This window comes from Prionailurus viverrinus, chromosome A2 (genome assembly GCF_022837055.1).
Source record: "Prionailurus viverrinus isolate Anna chromosome A2, UM_Priviv_1.0, whole genome shotgun sequence".
Taxonomy (NCBI): Eukaryota; Metazoa; Chordata; class Mammalia; order Carnivora; family Felidae; genus Prionailurus; species Prionailurus viverrinus.
In genome coordinates, this window is record NC_062562.1 from 140,700,398 (window position 1) to 140,725,932 (window position 25,535).

Consider the following 25,535-nt stretch of genomic DNA (forward strand, 5'->3'; position numbering starts at 1 on the left):
GTAAAGCCTATGAATCCCTTCTGAGGATAGTGCTTTTAAACAAATTCACAGGATTACAAAGAAAAGCAGTTTTACTGAAATACAGTTATAAAAAATATTTTAAAAGCCAATGTGTGGCAGGAAGTTTATATGTATCGTTAATAACTCATTAAGAAGATGCAATACAGAGGGCACCTGGGTGGCTCAGTCAGTTAAGTGTCCGACTTCAGCTCAGGTCATCATCTTGCAGTTCATGGGTTCAAGCCTCGTGTCAGGCTCTGTGCTGACAGCTCAGAGCCGGAGCCTGCTTCAGATTCTGTCTCCCTTTCTCTGCCCTTCCCCTGCTCACGTTCTCTCTTCTCTTGTGCTCAAAAATAAACATTAAAAAAAATTTTTTTAAAGATGCAATAAGGTATTAAAAGTACTGTAGTTTCAGTGTAGCTCATGAATGTAAACAGTATTTCAAGATAGCTGCAATGAAATATGTGATAGGAAGAAACATGTATTTTGATTGGAGATAAAGCCACAGATAACACCCAGTACTACTGTAGCGTGTTTTCTACATTCATAAGTAAATGCTAAGTTTCAGTTACAGATTAGTGAAAATAAAGGTGTAATGTTTTTCCATCTGAGCTCAGATTCCCTGAATTCTATCCAGATTAAGAACCTCAGCTGTAGGGTGCCTGGGTGGCTCAGTCGGTGAAGCATCCAACTGTGGCTCAGATAGGTTCATGGGTTCCAGGCCCACGTAGGGCTCTTTGCTGACAGCTCAGAGCCTGGAGCCTGCTTCGGATTCTGCGTCTCCCTATCTCTCTGTGCCCCTTTCCCGCTTGCATGGTCTGTCTTAAACAAATGGATATTAAAAAAATATTTTTAAAAAAGATCCACAGCTGTAAATTATAATTAATCAGCTTCTCTCTGACATTTCTCTTTTACCATTCTTTTTTTTAAAAAAATTTTTTTTCAACGTTTTTTATTTATTTTTGGGACAGAGAGAAACAGAGCATGAACGGGGGAGGGGCAGAGAGAGAGGGAGACACAGCATCAGAAACAGGCTCCGAGCCATCAGCCCAGAGCCCGACGCGGGGCTCGAACTCACGGACCGCGAGATCGTGACCTGGCTGAAGTCAGACGCTTAACCGACTGCGCCACCCAGGCACCCCTCTTTTACCATTCTTCATGATCCTTCCTCTCATTACAGCTAGGAATGCTGATACTCTGTCTTTACCCTTAATGGAACAGCTAGTACTTTAGGAGCAAAGTAGCAGTCAAACACCTGAAGGGTACCTGCATAGCACCTCACACACAGTGAGTGGAAGGCTGAAGGATTATGGGATAAATGCATACAACTTTTATATTATCCCTTTGGCTAAAAATAGTAGGCACTTCCAAAGAAGCTTGACAATTTTTTTCAAATAGTTATCCTTCATCAAGACACCAAATCTTCTTTCACCAGCTCAACTACTTTTAAATAAAACTCCCATCACAAACAGATTTGTATGCAAAAGAATGTTCCTCTCTGATTTTTTTCAATATGTGAAATTTATTGTCAAATTGGTTTCCATACAACACCCAGTGCTCATCCCAAAAGGTGCCTCCCTCAATACCCATCACCCACCCTCCCCTCCCTCCATCACCCCTCAGTTTGTTCTCAGTTTTTAAGAGTCTCTTATGCTTTGGCTCTCTCCCACTCTAACCTCTTTTTTTTTCTTCCCCTCCCCCCCATGGGTTTCTGTTAAGTTTCTCAGGATCCACATAAGAGTGAAACCATAGGGTATCTGTCTTTCTCTGTATGGCTTATTTCACTTAGCATCACTCTCCAGTTCCATCCACATTGCTACAAAGGGCCATATTTCGTTCTTTCTCATTGCCACGTAGTACTCCATTGTGTATGGAGAATTAATTTCTTTATCCATTCATCAATTGATGGACACAATTTCTTTATCCATTCATCAGTTGATGGACATTTAGGCTCTTTCCATAATTCTCTGTGATCTTCTGAAAAGATCAGAAGAACCAGTACCTTCATGGACACTGAGGTTTTTTGGTTTTAACTGTAAAGTGTTAAAGGATAAGGACTAGATCTTCAGTGTGTTTTGTGGAGGTATCAAACAGGCCTTTCAATAAGTACTTTGAAAACAGTTAACAGAGGTATTCAAGTTATATGAGCTAAGAAACAGATGATCAATGGCAATCTTAGCTGGTCATTGTCTTGCATATTTTACCTGCTTAATACCTTATGCTTTTCAAGAGCATATTCTATTCATTTTTTAGGATAGAGAAAAACTTAGACATACCAAGGCGAGACCAGCCCCCACTGGGACTATGCTAACAAGGGTACATGGGATTCCTCTCAAGATCTCACCCCTGAAACCAGTGAAAGACAAAGCTTTAAAAACAATTTCAGGGGCATCTGGGTGGTTCAGTCAGTTAAGCGTCTGACTTCGGCTCAGGTCATGATCTCGAGGTTGATGAGTTCAAGCTCTACATCAGGCTCCATGCTGACAGCCCAGAGCCTGGATCCTGCTTCAGATTCTGTCTCCCTCTCTCTCTCTCTCTCTGTCCCTCCCTTAAAAATAAATAGAAGTTCAATGCTAAAAAGTTCTAATGAGTAAACCTGACAGAAGATAAGCAGAGGAAAGGCATTCGACCCAAGAGTGACATTTAAGTAACCACAAAGCGTCTTGATGCTTTCAGGGTCATAAAGCATCAGGGAAAGGGATTATTTAACTCCTGAAACTTTTTGAAAATTGAAAAATGCTCCAGGTAATCAAAGAAATTAACTTTAGAATTAGAAACAACTATCTGATACCAAAAAACAATCCACATAAGATATAACTTGCCTAATTAGGTAAATCAAAGCACAATAGTTTTTCAAAGACATGTTAACCTTAGGGTGACATAATTTAACAAATGACACTAAACAACTTCTCAAAGACACTTAAAGAGCATTTCCCTTAAAAAAAAATGTAATCTGTGACCCAACAGCTCATCCATCACAAAGCACCAGCAGTGAGACCAGTCAGATTCTCTAAGCACTAATGTGGAATTTTCCCGGGAGGAGGATATGGCTTTGCTGACTTGCATTTTATTGAAAGAACTGAGAGTGCCTGATAGAAAGCATGATAGTTGGACCAACATAGGTCTAAATTCTTCCTGGATCATGATGTTAGGCCAAAGTAGAACATGCCTGTGGTGTGACTCAAAAATAAGCACCTGATATGCTGTTTTGAAGGGACACAAGCACCCCAATGTTTGCAGCAGCACTATCAACAATAGCCAAAGTATGGAAAGAGCCCAAATGTCCACTGATGGATGAATGGATAAAGAAGATGTGGTGTATATATATACAATGGAGTATTACTCAGCAATCAAAAAGAATGAAATCTTGCCATTTGCAGCTATGTGGATGGAACAAGAGGGTATTATGCTAAGCAAAATTAGAGAAAGACAAGTATCATATGATGTCACTCATATGAGGACTTTAAGACAGAACAGATGAACACAGGGAAAGGAAGCAAAAATAATGTAGAAACAGGGAGGGGGACAAAACATAAGAGACTCTTAAACATGGAGAACAAACAGAAGGTTACTGGAGGGGTTGTGGGGGGGGGGGTGGGCTAAATGGGTAAGGAGCATTAAGGAATCTAGCCCTGAAACCACTGTTGCACTATATGCTAACTTGGATGTAAATTTTTAAAATTTAATAATAAAAAAAAAGCACCTGAGATAGGGCAAAGCTCAAAAGTCTACCTTTGTCGTGTGGTAACCCTAAATGGAGAACTCTCACACTGGGTTTGGGGATTAGAGAATGCTGGCCTGAAGTAAGCCACAGATACTTCTGTTCTTTGTGGCTACCTGGCTTGGATTAAATTTCCAAATCACCAGCCAAACTGGAAAGCTGCACTAGGTCTACTAACCCATAGCCCATGGTAAAGATACAATATCGTTGTCTTAAAATGTAAAGAACATTAAGAGCTAAGAGATAAAGTCTAACCATGCCCTCTACCACAAATACGTTATATGAGCTTGAAAAACAAAGACAATTTCTTCTAAAAACATGTGAAGAGGAAGAAGATGGTCAAACCAGGTTTGCTTCAAACATCGCCTACCTTCAAACAACAAAATCATACAATCTATAGACTAACCCTTCTTCACCATGAAATGGATGCCATCAAGAAGGTAAGCAGGTCTACAAAACCCACTGACAGAGAGCATCAAGGAAGCTCCCCTGAACAGAAATAGGAATCTCAGACATGAAAACATTTTCCAGATTCTTACAGAATACTTAATTGAAAATGCCATCCTTAGAATTTAAGAAAATGTGATGTGAAATAAAATGGCTAATATCAAAAATAGCAAACACAATGTGATCCGCAGAGCTCAATGCAAATTTAAAACCTCACTTCTCATTACCGGTTACTGGATTTCATCTGTGAATGTGCTGACCTTTTTTTACACCCTCCTGCCACAGGCTGCCAATCTTGGTTTACTCAGCAATCGTCAATTCCCTATGAAAAAATAGGCCTTTTGCATGGCATTATTTCACATTGTAAAAGATTTTGACAGGTCAAACATCCCTTGGAATATGAAAAGTAAATCTTTCTATCCCAAAGTAAAATGATAAAGAAACTTTCATCAAAATATTTAAATGCAGGCCTGCTCAGCCTCTCTCTCCTTTTAGTTGGCACACACTAGACAAAGGAACACTCAGGCTGTACAGGTTAACTCTAAAATAACGACAGTAATTACATAAAACAAGACAAAAATGCATTAAAACGCTCTCAGTTTTCACAAACCATTAAATATCTATACTTGTAATATGTGACAATTTTATCATTGAGGTGAAGATGGGGGAGGGTCAAGTATCAAGGTCAGAGATTAATAATCTCTATCCTCATTCTAGTTCATAGGTCACTGTCACCTCTACCACAACAGGCAACCCTTGAGGTCAACCTTTTAAAAAGCTCTACACACAGTGTGGGGTTTAAACTCATAACCCTGAGATTAAATGTCCTATGCTCTACTGCCTGATCCAGCCAGGCACTCCTGCACTTAATTTTTATGTAACAGGAACGCATACCCCAATTTCCATGGAAGAAGCAGGCCGAAGTTCCTTGGTGTTCTGGACGAGAAAGATCGTTTTGCTTTGTCTTAATGTGTTTATCTAATTCAAAACTATGGCTCAGGTATTTGTCTGAGGACAGTAGTATCAAGCCATGCTCCTCTATTTGTTCTTTTCATTTTGGAGATGTAAGAGCACACAGGACAAAGAAAGGAAAAGTAGCAAGACACAAATTACCCTTCAGGGACTTGTGCAATTAGAGGCAGTCTGAGATCATCTTCCCCCTTCAGGCACAGCAGTGACAGGAGTTACACCAATATTAGCTACTGACAGAGCAAAGAAAGGCAGTAGCTGGAAGTATGATGGAAAGCACGGTCACAAGTGATTTTTGAAGAAGAAAATCCAAAGCTAACAAAATAGGGTATAGGTTCTACTCTGTATGTGAACAGGTCTTTCATTCCACCAGAACAGGAAATGAATCACTACTGGAGGTAAGGAAACGTGCAAAAAAAAAAAAAAAAAAAAAAAGATAAATGACCACAGCATAACAAAGGATTAATAGTTTTCTTGCTGTATAAAAAACACCCATAAACTCAGTATTTGACAGAATATCCAAATGGAAAAATGGACAAAGGATATGAACAGGTAATTCAAGAAATATGAATGACCGATAGAGACTGTCAAAACCACACTAGTAAAACAGAAATAAGTGAACCAAATAGTTGGCATTTACTTTATGGTAATACCAAGTGTGAAGGAAAAACTGGCACTCTCTGGGTGCCTGGGTGGCTCCGTCTGTTAAGCGTCCGACTTTGGCTCAGGTCCATGATCTCACAGTTCATCTGTTCGAGCCCCGTGTTGGGCTCTGTGCTGACAGCTCAGAGTCTAGAGCCTGCTTCAGATTCTGTGTCTCCCTCTTTCTGCACCTTGCCTGCTTGTATGCACTCTCAAAAACAAACATTTTTAGGGGCGCCTGGGTGGCTCAGTCGGTTGGGCATCCGACTTCAGCTCAGGTCATGATCTCACAGTCTGAGTTTGAGCCCCATGTCGGGCTGTGCTGACAGCTCAGAGTCTGAAGCCTGCTTCAGATTCTGTGTCTTCCTCTCTCTCTGCCCCTCCCCTACTCATGCTGTCTTTCTCTGTCTCAGAAATAAAACACATTAAAAATAAACATTTTTTTAAAAATGAGGCTCTCATTGTTTTTACCACAAGTTATTACTACTTTTGAGGGCAATTTAGTAACTGGTATGAAGAGTAAACAATGCTCATTTCAGATCATCCCGTAATACCACCTGCAGAAATTTATCAAAAATAAATGAGTATTAATGACCATTTCAGTACTTTAATAGCTAAAAATGGAAAAAGTTGGAACATTTATTAAGAAAATTAAAAGATACATGGGTTTTATTTTTATCAATGGTGTATGTATTATGCACCTATTTAAAACCATGTTTATGGTGAACATTTGCTGTTAAAGAATGCTCATGACAGGGGTGCCTGGGTGAGTCAGTCAGTTAAGCATTCGATGACCGATGACTCTCAGTTTCAGCTCAGTTCATGATCTCACAGTTCGTGAGTTTGAGCCCCGCACTGTGCTCCATGCTGTCAGCATGGAGCCTGCTTGGTATCCTCTCTCCCCTTCATTGCCTCCCCACTCCCTCTCAAAATAAAAAAAAAAAAAATAGTCTTGACATAGTAGTACATAAGGAAATTCAAATGATTCCAGTTTCTTATGTATAAGAGAGAAACGCTAAACTGTTGAAAGGAGTTATTTACAGGTTTTGCAATTATAGGTGATTATTTGTTTTTCCTTTTTTAAAATAGTACTATATTTTTTTACAACAGTTTTAGGATAGCAAATTTTCCTGTTTAGTTTTTAATTCTCTAACATAAACATGTATTACTTCTACTCACAAGTGTTCTTCAATAAAGTAGACATTTTCTGAATCCAAGAATTTAAAAATGCATTTTAAATAAAAGTATGCAATAAAAGGGCGAAAATTAGAGCTCACTATATTTTGAGATGAAAGTAATTTTTCATTTTATATGAAATTTGAACAACACTGAAGAGAAATTTAAGTTAGTGAAAGAATTTTCATTTTTTCTTATTAGCAAGTAGAAATTCTGGAGAGCACATGGTGGTGGTCGTGATGGTGGGGGCAAGACTAACGTCAATATATTTTTGGCAATTTTTAAACACTAAACACCCCTATAACCCTTGTCCATTCTTCAGAACCAGAAGAGAACATAAACAAGTGGAAGTAATAGAAAAAAATCACACCCTTTCTGAAAAGTTGTGAAGAAAACCAACCCAACAAAGAAAAGAAAAGCTCCAATATCTTGGTTTTTTTTTTTTTTGGTTTTTTTTTTTTTTTTTTTTTTACCTTCTCCCACACTAACAGAACTTGAAAGCTTGTTGGGCTGAAAGCAAGTAGTAAGCAATTGTATACTCTTGGAAATTTCTGAGAAAAGCCATTTACTTTCCCACATATCTGTTATAAATCACACTGTCATTGGTTGTATTTGGATAAAGTCCACTTGAGTCTTGTGAAACAAGCATATATCTGATGGGAAGAATAAGTTGGAAAGTTTTATGTTGTAATAAAACTTATGTTTCCCCATTCCCAGAATCAGCTGAAGTTTCCTAAGTTGAAAAGCAAAACGCAAAAAAAAAAAAAAGGCAAGAAAAAACAAATACATAGACTTAATATCCATTTATGCTTTCCTCCAGACAATAAGTTACCTGCAGCAGTTAAAAAAAATTAAAAAAATAAGAAAAAACAACAAAACAAAAAACTTGAAAGGAAGAAAATTTCAATTAAAAAAAGCACGGTAGAATCTAACAACCATTAGCAATGATGAAATTATCAAGAGAATAACTGCTAACTTTTATTAAGTAGCTATATACACTACCTGCCATTTTCCTCTTTTCCCGTTCTGGTCCCTCTGTACCATATGGCTGCCTCGTTAGGTGGTTTAGATGCCTGGATACAGTTTTCTAATTATGCTTAGCTTTATGGTGAGAAAGACTGGTGTGATTTCAAAAACAGACTTACTCTTAGTACTTTATAGGCCAGTATTTAAGCCAAACTTAAGACATCTTATTAAAATCGATGTGATAAAAATTTTGTCCAATAGGAATCATTACCTTCATAATATATAATTCTGTGTAAGTGACATACTGAATAGTATTCATGGTATTTATTAAAACAAAGACCTGAAGAAGCACACCCAAGAGGGCACCACATAAAATACCAAATCCCAATCCTGTCATGATCTAGTTGAAAGAAATTATCTTTTAAAGTAATGAATGTACCTTGAAGAAATATGTATTTTGAGTCATATTAAGATCCAGTTGCTAAAAAGTAATGCAAACCAAATATCTGAAGTTACAAGCAAAACAAAAACCAGGCAGGTAACTCTGGTCTTTAAAAAAAATTAAAAATTAAAAATTACAAAAAAGATATACAACCAAGCTGGAAAAGATGCCATAAAAATCACTAAATAGCATTTATGAAACCAAAAATATAAAAATAAAGTCAGTAGCATACAGACTTTGGGAGAACTTTGGTTCACAAAGTATGAAGATGTACTATCAGTTTTATTGGTAATACACATTTATTAGGGTTTTTCATGCCTATCATACTTAGAAATGGCCATTGCAGCTAAAGGGTACAGAACCTAATAAATGAGAAAATTACTACTGATAAGATTAGTAGTTGAAAACAATTATATATAGCAAACAACAAAGTATCTCTGAAAACAGACCTCAAAGGATGTGAGAAGCCAAAACACAGATCATAGAATCATAGAATACTAAGTTAGAACATGAAAATTCAACCAGACTTCTAAACTATCTGAAATCTGTTTTTTGGGTTTTTTTTTTTTTTATTGGTTTTTGAGAGAGAGAGCATGAGCAGAAGAGGGGCAGAGAGAGGGAGACACAGAATCCAAAGCAGGCTCCAGGCTCTGAGCTGTAAACAAAGAGCTGGATGAGGGGCTCCAACTCAGGGACCATGAGATAGTGACTTACAGTCAGAAGCTTAACCAACTGAGCCACCCAGGTGCCCAAGTAATTGCAACTTCTGAAGAACAAATCATGAATGAGAACATTTATAACCAAAGCAAATTCCATTGCAATACTGAAATACTCTTAGAAAAATACTGTTGTGCGGGAAAATAAGCAATTTCTACATAGAGAAATAGGTGCTACGATACTCCTTCACTTAGCCAACAAATAGCTGCTGAATGCATTTGTGTTCTACACACTGGGGATACAATGATGACCAGGACAAAAACAGATCCTTCAGGAAACACCTATTCTAGTAGTTGTAAGATCTAGTTCAACATGTTTCTCAAAATACAGTGAATTAAAATCTACTTCTAAAAAGCTTTAGGGGAGGGGTGCCTGGGGGGCTCAGTCTGTTGAGTGTCCATTTTCAGCTCAAGTCACAATCTCAAGGGTTGGTGGGTTCGAGCCCCACTTGGGGCTCTGTACTGACAGCTCGGAGCCTGCTTCGGATTCTGTCTCCCTCTCTCTGCCCATCCCCCACTCATGATGTGTGTGTCTCCATCTCTCAAAAATGAATAAATGTTTAAAAAAAAAAAAACTTTAGGGGAGGAGCAACTGGGCAGCTCAGTTGGTTAAGCATCTGGCTTTGGATTTTGGCTCAGGTCATGATCTCATGGTTCGTGAGAGAGCTCTGTCTAGGGCTCAACACTGACAGCTCAGAACCTGCTTGGGATTCTCTCTCTCTACCCCACTCATTCTCTGCCCCTCCCCCACTTACACTGTCTCATGCTCAAAAAAAGAAAAAAGCTTTAATGGAAAGAGAGGTTTTAGTTGTGCTACTAATTAGCAATACAGATTTTGACACTTGTCAGTTTCATCTCTAAAATGAGATGAAGTCTGTTTAAAAGGTTTATTCAAGAATAAAAATAATTTTGGGGAGTGCCTGGGGAGCTCAGTCGGTGAGATGTCGGACTTCAGTTTAGGTCATGATCTCACAGTTCTGAGTTCGAGCCCCACGTTTGGCTCTGTGCTGACAGCTCAGAGCCTACTGCCTGCTTCGGCTTCTGTGTCTCCCTCTCTCTCTGCCCCTCCCCTGCTCATGCTCTGTCTCTGTCTCAAAAATAAAGAAAAACATTTTAAAAAAATAAAGTATTTTTTGAAGTGCTTCACATATACTACCTGACACAGGTGTATTCAAAATGGCAACCATGAAACAGCTCTATCAGAATGTTTCTGAACATCTAGGTTCAGGTTTAACTCAGATGCTTACCAGACAAGTCCTATAACATCTGTGAGATTTAGTTTCTAACCTCTCATTTGTGGGTAATATGTGTACTCTTTACTAGAGACACTGGAAGAAAAAAATTAGGGATTTTTATTGAGCCATAAAAAATACCTCATAAAGGTACCAGAGGCTACTAGCACTGTTAGTCACAGCATATGTACAAAAATAGGACTTCTGAGGAAAAAAACTGCAAAGTTTTTTTGCCGTATTTACCCAACAAAACACCCCTGTTGAAGAGTTTAAATACCAACTGTGTGCCACCTTGAGAATAACTCCCAAATGTAAATCAGGAATGCTGCCTCCATAAACACGATTAGTATCACCAATCTTAACATGGCTTTGAGAGTTGCACAAAGGCAAGGTGGATACAGTCTCACGCTGGCTAGAAATAGTATCCAGAAGACTAGAAAATGCTTGGTCACCCAGTCCAACCACCTCTTCAGTTCTTGCGACTCTTTTTGCAACAATCCCAGCAAATCATCATCTAATTCCATTGTTTAGAAACCTACCAACTGCAGGAGAACAACCTGAGGAGCTTTGGTAAGGACAGATTCTGAAATTCTGACTCACAAAGTCCAGGGCAAAGTTCCAGAACCGGTTTGTGCAATATGCCTCCCAAGTGATGTGCAAGTGTAGCCAGAATCTAGCCTCTGGTGATGCTGCTCTCACCAGCCATTCTGCATTTGGGGCGTGCGACAAAACTCTGATGTTAGGTTGGCATCTCCCCACTTTAGTTTCCACCTTAGGCTAGTTTTGCTGTTGGCTCCACAGACACCTAATCCATCTCCTGACTAAACATTTCTCACTTCTTGAAACAACCTACATGTGATATGTTCCAAACATGATAACCCTAAATTTGTCCACATCTTTATACAGGACACCAAGAGAAAATCCCCATGTAGGATACAATGAGGACACACTTTCATTACAATTCAATCTCTCCAGTGTCACAGCTTAAGTGTGCCTCTTGTCAAAGTGTGACCATATCACATTATGCTTTTTAATGTGCTTAATAACTTATTTTGGAATATACTTTACTTTGGAATAATTTCAGATTTACACGCAAATTGCAGATATAGTACTGCACGCTCTCACACACTCCCCTCACCCAGACTCAGTTTTTCCTAATGTTAACATAGCCAGTGGCCACAGTACATTTCCCCAAACCAAAAATGAGCCGGTTGATTTTTTTAATTACATTAAAAAAATTTTTAATGTTTGTTTATTCTTGAGACAGAGCACAAATGGGAGAGTGGCAGTGAGAAAGGGAGACACGGAATCCAAAGCAGGCTCCAGGGTCCAAGCCATCAGCACAAGAGCCTGATGTGGGGCTTGAACCCACAAACCGTGAGATCATGGCATGAGCCGAAGTTGGACACTCAACCGACTGAGCCACCCAGGCACCCCGTTTTTGTTTTTGTTTCTTTTTTAGCACAAATTACTTTCCAGAACCTCCATTTCCTTCATCCCGAACACAGACCTTTGGCTATTCTTTCATTACACGAGGCTACTACTACAGGTCCTTATATTTCATATATACTTTATTTATTTATATATATTTATATATATTTCATATATCTTATACTTTAAGATCTTTTGAGTCGAGATCCAGTTGGACACGTCATTGCTGTCATGAGATCCATGCCATATAGACATTTGGTAAGCAAGACTTCCACACGTTCATACAACTCAACAAGGCCAACTCTTGGGCTAATACAAACCTCCCTCAGGTGGCATGAGGGACCTCCGAACGCCTACCATCAGTAAATGACAAATGCAACCAATTATCTGTACATCCAGTGATTTTTCATGCAAAGATATTCCCTGCATCAGGCAAGTTCTGACCTACCGCATCTCCACATTTTCCTTTTACTAGTTTGCATGTTCTGCTTCTACAGCTAAAGATTTCGACTGTCTACACAGTAAAAGGAATGCATCCCCACCCCCCACCAATGACTCTGAAATGCTTAGGATAAAAAGGGATTTCTCTAAATTTAATATCTACTGGCAACTCACTGAAGCAGTTAATGACCATGTGTGAAAACTGGTGCTCATAGGAAATCCACAGAGAATTCTTGATGAATCACAAACTAAAATCAGAATAAGCAAGGTGGTATTGGTAGTATTATTCCTCCAGGAAGAAAAAAGAATTCAGTTTATCCTATTGAAATTAGTACCAGCCTTAATTATAAAGCTTAGGGCACACAATGGTACAAGATAGTAATTTACTATTAAAATTCTGATTAAAAAGGATAATTTAGACATGTGGACCCAAAGATAGCTATACTCACCTGTATCAATCACTGCCAGAACATTTTTCTAAACAGTTTACTTCTCCTGAAAAGATGTGAATAATTTCCAATTCTGTTTATCTCTCCAAGCCAGGTTGTGGAATTAGAGTTTTTAAATTGTAAAATAAATTTGACAATGCTTTCAGGAAGGTTGCAAACTCACAGCCTTCCTATCATACCAGTGAGTTCCTTAAAATAGGAAAGCCATTTTTAAAAAATCTTTCTAAGAAGCATCAAAATATCAAAAACAAAGCTCTTTAAACTTACCTCATAATAACTCCGAACTGCATTGCAAAATGCTTCATCAGCCACAATTTGAGTTTCTCCGTTGAGGAAGGCCTGGAACCTTTCTTTCAATAACTGCAATTGTTGCTTGTTAAGCTAGAAGAAAAAGAGGGAATTAGCTGAAAAATCAGCCAATCTGAGAAATGTGACAATTCATAAAAATTTTAATAGCCAGAAGTTAGATCTGACACCTAGAATTAGCTTTATGTTAAAAAAGAAAAAAAAAAAGCTAACAACTCCTACTAACTTATACTATGGCTCAATTTTAAAACATTTCCAATTCACTTCCCCATACTCTGGAATCCTAACATTGCAATGTGATACAAGTTTCTATGCCAGATGGAGCTCCTAGGTTTACTACCCTGGTCTGTTTGTAGAAACAGGTAAAATCTAAAGTTCGGATGAGAAATGAACTGTTGTGCAAAATTGCCAGCTGTCCTGAGCACAGAGAACAGAGAGAACGAGGGTCCTTGGAAGTGAGTGAACAACAGCCACCTTAGATGAAGACTAACTGGAAGACTGCAAAGGACAGAGGACCCTGAGAAAGTATCCTCTGGAAAGAACATTTTTTGGATGGCACAAATTTGAATTCCATGAACATATCTCAGTGCTTGAGGGGAGATAAAGAATTGATTGGAAGACAAATCCAGAGAACAGAGAGGCAACAGGCAGACAGAGCATGCCTTATTATAAGCATACCAAGCAAGAGCTATACGCCACGGAGGGGAGTTCAAGTTCACAACCAGATTTCCTCACCCTGGGTCTGGCTGCCATAATGATTACTAAAGGTGTGTGGGACACGAACCATGACTTACCAACTATGTCCTATAGTCATCAGTGACAAGCAGAGTCAGCTGTTTGTAGGGCTCAAGGCAATAGGAGACGCAGGAGCCCGTTATTAAAAATTGAAGGATTTCAAGACAGTAGTAACAGCACTTTCCACCAAGCATGGGCCCTTTGAAGCATGGAGCCCTGTGCAACTGCCCCTGAAGCCAGCCCAGAATACAGGGCACAGACTTCACTAGAGGTGGGGCACAGTAGGTCCCACAGCAGTTGAAAGTGCTTACCTGCTGAGAGAACAGTCTTGCAGGGGAAAAAAAAAAAAAAAAAAAACCCACAATGCCAACATACATAAGGAACAGGAAAAAGTGATCTTTCCATTTCATTCATTCCTCATCAGACTATTAAAGAACTCATTCCAGTTCTGGATTCTACAGAGAGATACGAAACATTTGGAAATATGCTAAAGATAAAATGATTAAAAAAGGATTAGGAAGGAAGGCTAAATAAACTGCAACGATTTGGCTTCCAAAAGAAGGCTGATGTGCCCTAAGTTTAAATCTGTTCAAAAGGCTTATTAAGATGCCATTCCAATAGGAAAGACAAGCGCTTTCAAAAGAAAGGGGATTTTATTCAGGAATCTAACAAATAAGACAGTTTCTAGAGAAAATGCTGCTGGTAGTGACAGACTTACACAGAAACGTCCTATTGTACCCCAGCGTAAGAAACCTCTTGCCCTGAGCAGCAGAGAAGAAATACCACTCCATTTTTTTTTAACCTTATCTCCTTCATTTTAGGGAAAGCTAAACCAAGCTCAAATGCAGAACTATCACCATTATATTACACTTGCCTCTTTATAACATAAGGAAAATCAAAGCAGGGACCTTTTGTGTGTAAGTACTGGCAAGGCAAATGGAGTCCACGACTTTAGCTCTTGAAGCATGGCTCACACAAAAGGACCAGATGGAAACAGGACAGCAGTTGTTGAGAGCACATTAGCTGCCAAGCCCACGAACTGCCAGCAAGGGCTTCAACTTGCAAACCAAGTGTCCAGGTAACACAATGAACATGGAAAAATGTGCAAATGACAACGAACTGGATGAGATCTTACTGAGCTTTCTCCCCATCTCCCTCATTTGAGATATATATATTTTATGTATTTTATACATTTATACACATCCATTTTATACACACATTGTATATATACATATATATATATAAAGTAAATAGCTTTCAAAAACTGCAGACTTCTTCATTCAATTGTCTTATCAGATGCATTTTGTTCTTTACAGTGTTTATTGTGCCATTGTACCAATGAGTTACTTCTTTTGGGGGATTACGGCATGGAAAATTCATGAATACCAATTAGGTACATGATATCTGAGAAAACAGTCTTCTTAGAAACTTCAACACTGTTGGTATAGTTCATAAACAGGCCAGAGGCATCTAGCTAAATATCCAACTTCAACTTTTTTTTTTTTAACAATTACTGCAGTTACATTTAAGACCTAAAATGGCAGCCACCATTACAGTAATATATATATATAAAAAGTCAATAAAGTACTTTTTTAGTATAGAAGTCTGTATTTCCACAAAAGATACGGAGGGGAAAAAAGGAAATTAAATTTAAAATCTAGCAGCAGGGATAGCTGTTTAGAAAGTAGAGTTCCCTAAAATCTATTTGCATTATCAAAATAAATATTACACATCAATAGATAAAGACTAATGGAATAAACCAAAGAATTAGGTCTAAGTACACTCAAAAGATGGTCTATTTAATGAATGGGGTTACAATAAGTGGGTAGCCAAAGAGAAAAAAATTAAATTGTATCATCACACACACTGTTACAGTCCAAATTAAAACTTTTAACATGAAAACGTAGAAGTGCATGAAGAAGAAAATTCTTTTAAACACTAGCATGTGAAAAGATCTTTCTAACCATGAATGCAAATCTGCAAGTCATAAATTTAATTACAAATACACTAAATATAAATTCTCCATGGCAAAAAAATCATAGGCAAAAAAGTTAGAAAAAGACCAATGAGGGGTGAGGAAAATACATGTAACTCCTATCTTAAAGAGCTAATTTCCAAATACATATCCCAGACACTGTAAGAATCTGACAACAGAGAAACAGACCAAATGGATATATCCAGAGAAATGACTCTTAAGCTATGAAAAAGCATGCCTAACTTCATTCATAATAAGTAAAATGCAAATTAGATCTACATGACAGAGGAAGGATTCTGGGAAGATGGTGGAGTGGGAAGCACCAGAAATCTCTCCCACCTAGCCTACAATTGCATTGGCAGTTTCTGTCTGATATAAATATTTTGGAATTCTGGAGTCTACTGAGGGCTTGCAACTTACAGGGGAAGACTTGAATGTAAATTGTGTTTAATTCGGGCCAATTTTAGCTTCTAGCACAGTAGCAGCTGGTCATCCCCCACCCCTCCACTCAGTGGCAGCAAAAAGCAGAAAAAAGCTAACAGCCTAAATTTTCATAAATAGAGGGCTAATAAATGCTATATCCAAACAGTGGCAATACTATTTGCTCTATAAAAAGAAAAAAGTTCTCTTCTGTATGGATATGAAAAGATCTGCAAAATATCTTGGGGGAAGGAAGCTAGTTATAGAACAGGGTATAAAAATAAGCCACCACTCCCATTGAAAAGGGGCAAAATTAGAACACGCATGTGAATATGTTTCCACACACAGATGGAAACTAGAGAAGGATGGCTATGGGCACTGGACAGATGGAAAAAAGTAAAAAAGACTTTTCAACCTATACTGCTATATTTATTTTAGATTTTAACTCCTAGGACTCTTCACTCAAATTTTAATTTAGATTTAAAATAAGCTATGAGAGCAACTTTCCACATGTTTTAACACAGAACAATTACGATCCATTGCATATAGTTTAGATCTCATCATCCTGCAGGGAGACTGGACAACAGATGACCTGATTTTTCAGTTCTCCTTTCAAGTGAAAGATTTGAACTTGACAGTCCCACTTTTTTTGTTGTTGTTGATTTTTGGGTTTTTGAGTTTTTGGGTCTAACATCTCTAGACCAGGAAAATAAAAAAACAACAAACTCAGAATAAAACTGTAGCAGTCATCTTATTTAATATTCTGATCAATGCGTTAAACTTTACAAAATCCCTATGAAGTCATCTCTCAGCCTCCCTTGGAGTCTATTAAAGCTAACACACACCTTCATTGCCTCACAATGAAGCCTATACAAATTTTCAAGAATTGAAATTTGCTTCCCTTCCCTTAGGACTTTCACACAATCCTAGTTCTAGCACCAGGACAAGACAGACTAAACATTACTTTCTTCAACATAGCTGTTCAGGAACTGGAAAACAGGTACTGGCTTATTTGTGAGTCTTTGCCTTTCCAGGATAAAGTCTGCCAGTTCCCCAACACCCTAAAGGTTTCTTCATAAATTAAACATTCAACCATTAAATAGAAGTTCGTTACAGGTAAGTATTAAAAAAAAGCACATTGGAAGATGTAACATACAAACGGAGCTCATAACAATAGTAATGTCCGTCTTAAAAATACTGAGCCAACCGATCATAATTCTCCTAAGACAGTGTGGGCAACACAGAAGGGGGGGACCACTTCCCACATTCTAATCACTCTTAATTCAAACCGAAAACAAATGAACTCTTCTTGGCAGTCACATCAACTGACTCATATCATGCTTATAAACAAAAATTTCTATAACATTCTTACCTGCGTTTCATTAAGCCATGTTTCATCTTGCTAGATTTGGTCTACTATTCCAGTTGATTAATATTTTATTAGAATTCTAATTCCTTCACCCAATGACCAAATAACACTCCTAGCTTTATGTCCACTAACATAAGGTGGTATCTGTAGTCTTCAACTGGGGGAGTCATTTTAAGAAACCTTCAGCTGAGGATTAAGAAACAGGAAACCTATCATTACATGGATTCACCCAAATTTGACACAATCGATTAACATTCTTCAGGGTAGCTGACTTTATTAGGATTCATCCTATATTTCAGTTTTGTCCATATACTGCCTTCACAAGAGTATACTTACCAATGAATACATAACGTTTTTCAAATAGAGAAAACTCTGATGCAAAAATTATCCAACGGGAATTTTTAGAGAGCTTTTTATATGAAATTAAATTGCAGAAACTAGAACATAAATATCCTTGCAAATACCTAAATACAGCCAAGAGATTAGGCTTATAAACAGAACATTCTGAATACTGACAGCAAAAGCTAAGTTTTACGACTTCTGGCTGGCAGTGATAATTTATCCGTAACAACTGCCACAGAAAACAATTTTCAAAGTTCAGATGTGTTTTATGTTTCTTAGGTGTTTTTTTCCTTCATTTTCAAATTAGATTCTAGCATTTTCATTCTAAGTCATGACCAACTGAAGACTTACATCAGCATCTTGACTACAGCAGGAAACCAGCCATTTATGTTAGTCAGGAATTTGGGAATCCAGCAAGCACTGCTGTGCAAAGCCTGTCCTGACCTGTGCTCCCCATCAAGAGCCTTCACACTCATGGTGGGGCTGTGTGATATCCACGTAAAAGTGACCACAGATTCCAAAGCAAAGTGGCAGGTGACTAGTGGGTATGGTACCTCCCTCTAGGATTGGAGAATGGGTCACAGTGTATGCATACCTCGAAGAGATACTAACAAATATTTTTCAAGAAAATGAAAGGATTTACTCCAGGCACAGATGGTCTCTGAAATACACAAGCATAGCTTTAATGCCTATTAGTGAGATATACTAAAAGATATTAACAGAAGAAGACTAAAGTAGAGATGCTATTTTCATTTTTCCCTCCCTACCAACATTCTGGCAGTCAAAAAGATCTACACAAAACCATTGGGGCGAGGCGCCTAGGGTGACTCAGTCAGATAAGCATCCCACTCTTGGTTTTCGCTCAGGTTGTGGTCTCGGGTCCTGAGATCCACCGCAGTGACAGGGTCTGTGCTGGACATGGAGTCTGCATGAGATTTGAGCTCCCTGTTCCTCTGCCCCTCCCCCATTCGTATGCACACTCTCTCTCCAAAAAAAAAAAAAAAAAAAAAAAAAGACACTATTAGGGCAAAATAATCCACACCTTCCATGTTTCCAAAACCACAAACCTCTCCAAACTGCCTATCAGTAGAAAAACAGAGGGACCGTGGCCAGGTCTCATAAGTTATAAAGCCCGTGGAAGGCATTGCTATTAGTTTCCTAGCCAAATAACTTTTCTTGCCCCCTTCTGTAAGCACAGATATTTGGAACAGTGAATACTCCTAGCTAAGACTACAAACAACAGCTTCATCTAGTATTTCCAAGTTAAGGCTTAAGAGATGTAAGCAAGTGTGTGCAACTTGCAGGAGACCCTAAAAGGTAGCTGAAAAGCCAATTTTTATCTCTTTCCTCTTTTCCTACTGACTGGAATTTGAGGTGTTTGCAGTAACTCTCAGGTTGGCCCATAAAAATGGTGGAAGATAGAAAGAGCCTGATGCCCTTTTTGATGTGGAAGAGCCACTGTAACCCTGGACCATCTACACCCCAATTTCCTTTATGTAAAAGGGAAATAAGCCTCTATATACCGATCACTCTTATCTGGAGTTCATTATCAATATAGCAATGAAACAAATCCTAACTGATACAAATCCCGGTGAGATACCCAACCAGGGTGAAAATGCCATCCCTTGCTGGTAAGGTTATCTTAGTTTTGAAATAGAATATTCATTCCATATGTTATTTTATGTAAAAACAAACCAACAAAAAACCATCTAGTAAACTTCACCCCATGAACAGTTAAGCCTAGGGTTTAAGTGCCTGATGGAGGCTAAAAATAAAGCTATCTGCCAGACTGAATTCTATTGTCCACAGTATTGAAAGTGGGTATTAAAAAGCCCCAAATCTGCTTTAAAACATTTTATAATGAAATGTATACAGTCATGAGTTGAAAGAGCAAAATCCCTCTGAATAGACAGGCTGCAGGCTAGTCTTAGCCACTAAGTGACTACTTCTATCCCCATTCTCACTGGCCTCCTAAGTCAAATTCAAGCCTCAGCAAAATTACATGCCATGATGGGATTGGAGGGTGTAGGGGGATGCTAGTAAATACTGGACCTAGACAAGTTAAATCCATGAATTCCATCAATTTCCTTGTTGCACTAAACACATTCCACACGTGTTTCAATCTTCCTTAGTCTCCTATAAAGTGTTCATCTTCGTTTTATACATGAGGAAATTAAGCCCAAAGAAGTTAAGCACTTTGCCTAACTTCACATCTGATAAAGGGGCAGGGGAAGAATGTAAACCAGTATCCTGGTCTAAAGCCTATATTCTTTCTAATCACCATACTACTGTTTTTGCTCAGTCACTCTCCACCACCCCCCCCCAACCAGTTAAGAGGTGTTTATCACTGTCCATTGTGTCACAGATAGCTTGTATGTTTTCTTTTGCTTATTAAAGTCTCCCCACTAGAATAAAATCCTCATCGGGATAAGAACATGATTTTAACACATAGAACATGTTTTTTTTTTGTTTGTTGTTTTTTTTTTTTTTTTTTTTAAAGAATGAACAAATGAACAAACATATACCAGCCGCTATGACACTATTCCTTACCAGGACAGCTACATCCTCCACTCTCACGCTCACCTACCCCCACAAAAATGTTGGCTTATCATGCAATCATAACACCTCAAGACTACCTCAATCCATCACAACAGATCAGACAACAGCTTATCAGACAGGTTCACCTACTCATTAACAAGGTTCTACATGACAAACGACAGTAATAAAGATAACAGGCTGCAGTGCCCGACTGCCTTTGTTTCCAGGATCCCCCACAAGTTGTAGGCTCTTCAGGTCACTTACCCTCAAGGTCTCCAGTTCCTTATCTACACAATGAGGATGGTAGCAATCTACAATAAGGCTGTTCCCAGTAATGGGGGAAAACTGCTTAACACACATTAAATGCTTTGAACTGTTACCTATTATTTTAGAAATACATGGGGATTTTGTTTCCACAGTGGCAGAGACCAGAGACAAAAACCAATCTTAAGATGGATGCAGATGGACCATTAAAAATAGACTGCCCAGAGCTATGCTGTCCAGTACATAACCACACCTGGCCACCAAGCAACTGAAATGTGGCTGGTCCAAGTTGACATGTGGTCCAAGTCTAAAACACCTGCAAGATTTCAAACAGTACAATAAAAAATATGAAGCATCTCACTAATACTTGCATATCGGTTATATATTGAAAGACATTTTGTATATATAGAATGACTTATTAAAATGACCTTCATCTGCTTTTAAAGCACCACTGGGAAATTTTAAGTTAGTTACACGGCTCCCATTTTAGTTCAATCAGACACACTGGTAGAGAGAAATGTGAGTGATGGTCAGGTGTCCATTGATGACAGATGAACAAGTCCATGCTACATCCTGCCAAATAGCTGTGACCTCACAGCAACGGGACCCCCAGTATGTGGCTTGTGGCAGTCTTAGGGTATGACTGATTCAGAAGAACACAAGAGCCTAAAAGGCAAAAAACTTAAGTATTTGCCTAGTGTTTTTTCACTGTCAAAGAGCAAAGTAGGTATTATTAGTCATATTTTAGATGAGAAAACAGTCTTAAAGGTTAAAAGGTACATAACCCGTTAGGTCACAGAAGCAAGATCATAACCTAGGTATCCTGAATCCAAGTCTATGAGTTGTATTTTATCCCTACATGCTGCCTATCCCACTGACATGTTGTTTGACTCTAAGTCTCCATTCAGTTTATCTTACCAAAGACAATCAAGTGAATAAAGGTTAAGAGAGCCAACTGCCAAATTTTGTTGGTCATTATCTTTCAACAATATGCTTTAGGACCTTCTTACTCATTAGAGCATCAGTTTCACCCACAATTCAGAAGGAGATGGACCTATGAACACCTTTAATGGTCCCAAATAATAGCAGCTCATCACAAGCAAATGCAAACTAATCGTGAGGATATTTTTTTTTTATCTGCCCACTTGACAGATAGCTGGTAAAATACGGTTTCTCGGTAGGTCTATGGAAGTGTTTTTGGAAGAGATGAAGATTTGATTCAGTACACTGAATAAAGAGATCCACCCTCACCAGTATGAGCAGGTATCATCTGATTCACTGAGAGCCTGAATAGAAACGAGCTGATAAAAGGTGAATTCTCTCTCTTCTTGAGCTGTGACATCCATCTTTTACTGCTCTTGAACATCACGGCTCCTGGTTCTTGGGCCTTCGGACTCACTGAATATACCAACTTTCCTGGCCCTGCAGCTTACAGAGGGAAGATTATAGGACTTCTCAGCCTTCATAATTGTGTGAGCCAATTCCTGTAATAAATCGCAGATATATATAGATATACTATGGGCTCTATTTCTCTAGAGAACCCTGACTAATATGCCAATTATAATAACAGTCTTAACGATCTGTTGGAATCAAGCAAGTCAGAGATGACTATGGGTATACAAGACTTCCCAAAAGACATCTTGGAGATGAACTAGGTTAGAAAGGCAGAAAACAGGAAGTAGTCCAGCACATGTTCAGTCACCTCACCACCTGCAAAGTCAGAAGCAGTCCTGTCTTCCTACAAATAAGTCTAGTAGACCATGTCAAGGGAGATAAGGGGATTGCCCTTTTTAAACAATAGAACTTCCCCTTGACCACCCCTGATAAACATGTAATTAATACCTAGGAATAGCTAATACTAATTGACCACTTACCACATAGTAAGCACATTTCTAACCTCTTTACAAGGGTTATTCCAAGCACCCATGAGGTAGGTTCCTTGTGTCAAATATGAAGCTAAGACCCAGATAAGAAAGACCCAACTCACATAATTTGGAGGCAGAGTCAGGTGCATCTGACTAGCACACTCTTAGCCACTGGCTACCCTTTGAGTTTCTTCTTGAGCAAATCATTCTTCATACCAGTGTCAAGATACAAGACCCTCAGAGCCTGGCAAAGCCATCACAAGATTTGATCAGCCTGGCAAGTTGAGTAAAGGCTTTTTTTTTTTTTTTTTTTTTTTTTTTTTGGAGAGAGAGCACGAGCAGGGGAGGAGCAGAGAGAGAGGGAGACACAGAATTTGAAGCAGGCTCCAGGCTCTGAGCTGTCAGCACAGAGCCTGACACGGGGCTCAAACTCACAGACTGTGAGATCATGACCTGAGCCGAAGTCGGACGTTCAACCAACTGAGCCACCCAGGCGCCCCTTAAAAGCTCCTCTCTTTCCCTCCATATCATTATCCCACCATGCTTGTTCAACACAGGTTAGTCCACTCTGCCTAGATTTCCTTTCTCCCTTTAGAAAGGAACCCAAACAAAACCTCCAAGAAACCTTCTGTGTACCCTATCATTTGCATAGCATGGTTTTCTCCTCACTAGAGTACACATTCCTTACACAGGGCTGTCAGTCATCTATGTATCCCCATTCCCACTAAGTACAGTGTTTGCTGATACAAAGTCATCTACACTGGAAGAAAATCTAGAGTGGAAGAGATCATTATGCACTACCCTGCTTTTCTGGGCATGTATCCTGTCACAACCATTGGCAAAGGACACTAGCAGGGCACCTGGGTGGCTCAGTTGGCTGAGCGTCCAACTTCAGCTCAGGTCATGATCTCACCATGCATCGGGCTCTGCGCTGACAGCTCAGAGCCTGGGGCCTGCTTCAGATTCTGTGTCTCCCTCCCTCCCCACTCGTGCCACGTCTGTCTCTCAAAAATAAACATTAAAAAAAAAAAAAAAAACACTTGCAGTGACATAACTGAATGAGGAGTATGGGACAGTCTTAAAATTCCAGGACTGTGTGTTGTCTAAGTAAGCATGGTCAGACTCAGTGAGGACCTAAGAAATACCAAAGGCTTTCTTTGCTGAGCTGCAGTGTGAGTAGTTCTGTTTTGCAGAGAATATTGTTCTCCGGCAGGAAGAACTCTGTGCCTTGGTACCATCTGGTATTTCATGGCAAAGTTCCGCATGCTGAAGAAACAGAGATTTTATATTCGTCACAAAGAACTTGGACAGACACTGCTGCAGACAACTGTGTACTTGTCTAAAAGCTTAAACAAGCTGACCAGCTCCAAGCCACACAATGGCCTTTTCCAGGAGCTAATAAGTGCTCTGGGATAGCTGCTTTTAAAAGAAAATAGGATATACATTTGCTTTCCCCAGAAATGTTTGAAGTTTTTGCTTTCTTTCTAAAGCAGATACATCATGGATGAGCAAAGGCTATCTGTTAAAAAAAAAAAGGGGGGGGGGACTTTCAGCTTGTCATCTTGGTTGACCCATCCTTGACACACCCAGTGGGGCCAACCCCAGTGAGAGAATATCCTCTTTAACTCCTTTAATTTGGTAAGAGTGCATTAGACTGAAAGTTACACAAGCTCCAACTCAAAAGGGCCTATTAGACAAAATAGGGGTTTATCATCGCACATCTCAAGACAAGAGGGTTCCAGATCAGTTAACTGAGTCACTCAATGAAGTCATCAAGGGTTTAGTAGGCCTTTTACATCTAGGTATATCCCTCCATGTGCTGGTTTGTCCTCCAGCTTCCCTGCCTCCAAAGAAACCCATGTTCACTCTATCAAGGCATCCTCCAAGTCACAAAAACTAAACATTAAAGAAAGTGTTTTTACTCTGAGGAGGGGCGGGGGGCGGGTAGAGACAACTTTCCCAGAATCAGCACACCCTTACATGTAGTATTTCTCTCTACATGTTACTATCCAGTAAGGATTCATGGATCTATTCCTGAAGAAATCCCTGAAGTAAGGGAAGGGGTAGTATCATGATGGACGGATCCAGAGTCAGTCACCCTGAGGATTCAAGAGGAATCCAGTCATTCCCGCACAATGGGGGTCTGATATCTGAATAAATCCAAGGGTCTGGTTAGGGAAGAACTGTAGCTACAGAAGGACTATGACGTAGGCCAACTAGAACTGTCGTTCTTCCTGACCTTTCCAAAAAGGAGGCTTGGAATGGAAAGATGCAGAGAAGAGTTAAAGCCTTCTATGTTCAAATGCCTGGCTAATTTCCCTAACACATAAAGTCCTAGTGTGTACCTCAAACAGAAATCTTAGCAGCAACTTTAAGAATTTAACCCCTGTTGATAACTGCGAAGATCACATTACTACTCCTTTAAAGAGAACAATCTACCAGAATTTTAGCCAGCAAAGCATGCTATGCTACCTCAACTTCAGGGCTTAACATTTGTTATCAGCAAATTCAAGGACTGGTGAAAATTAAACGGAGTTTAAACACACACACACACACACACACACACACACAATCCCCCCAAAAACCTCTTCAAGATTAGCATTAAAAGAACTGAACACATAGACTTGGATGACATGTGCTTTAGATTTTTAGATTTTAAAAGCAATTTTCAATTCATGTGCAGAATGCTGCTGGTAGATAAAAGTAGATAGATAGTACACTTGAACACAGTGAGGTCAAACCAAACAAAAAACTATGTAACCATTTCCCCACTAAGAAAAAGCAAATGGGGGCACCTGGAGAACTCAGCATCGGACTATTGGTATTGGCTCAAGTTGTCTGGCGGTTCATGAGATCAAGCTCCACGTGGAGCTCTGCCCTGACAGCACAGTCCTCTCCTTCCGTCTCTGCCCCTCCCCAGCTCACACACACACACACACACACACACACACACACACACACACACACACACACAGCACACACTCTCTCCCTCTCTCAAAATAAAGCATTAAAAAAAAAAAAAAGCAAATAGTTTATTCTGTCAACTACAAAGCTAGCTTTCAAGTAACTAAAAACAAGAAAATAAGGGA

The 25,535-nt window shown here is 39.1% G+C and overlaps 1 protein-coding gene across 8 annotated transcripts in view; it reads right to left on the reverse strand.

Annotated features, from left to right (window-relative positions):
• Positions 1-25,535, reverse strand: part of CADPS2 (calcium dependent secretion activator 2) — a 540,052-nt gene that overhangs the window by 402,334 nt on the left and 112,183 nt on the right. For all 8 annotated transcript variants that reach the window (XM_047839630.1, XM_047839625.1, XM_047839616.1 and 5 more), the window contains exon 2: positions 12,900-13,013. In XM_047839630.1, the coding sequence (XP_047695586.1) occupies positions 12,900-13,013 (114 nt within the window). The remainder of the gene's footprint in view (positions 1-12,899; positions 13,014-25,535) is intronic.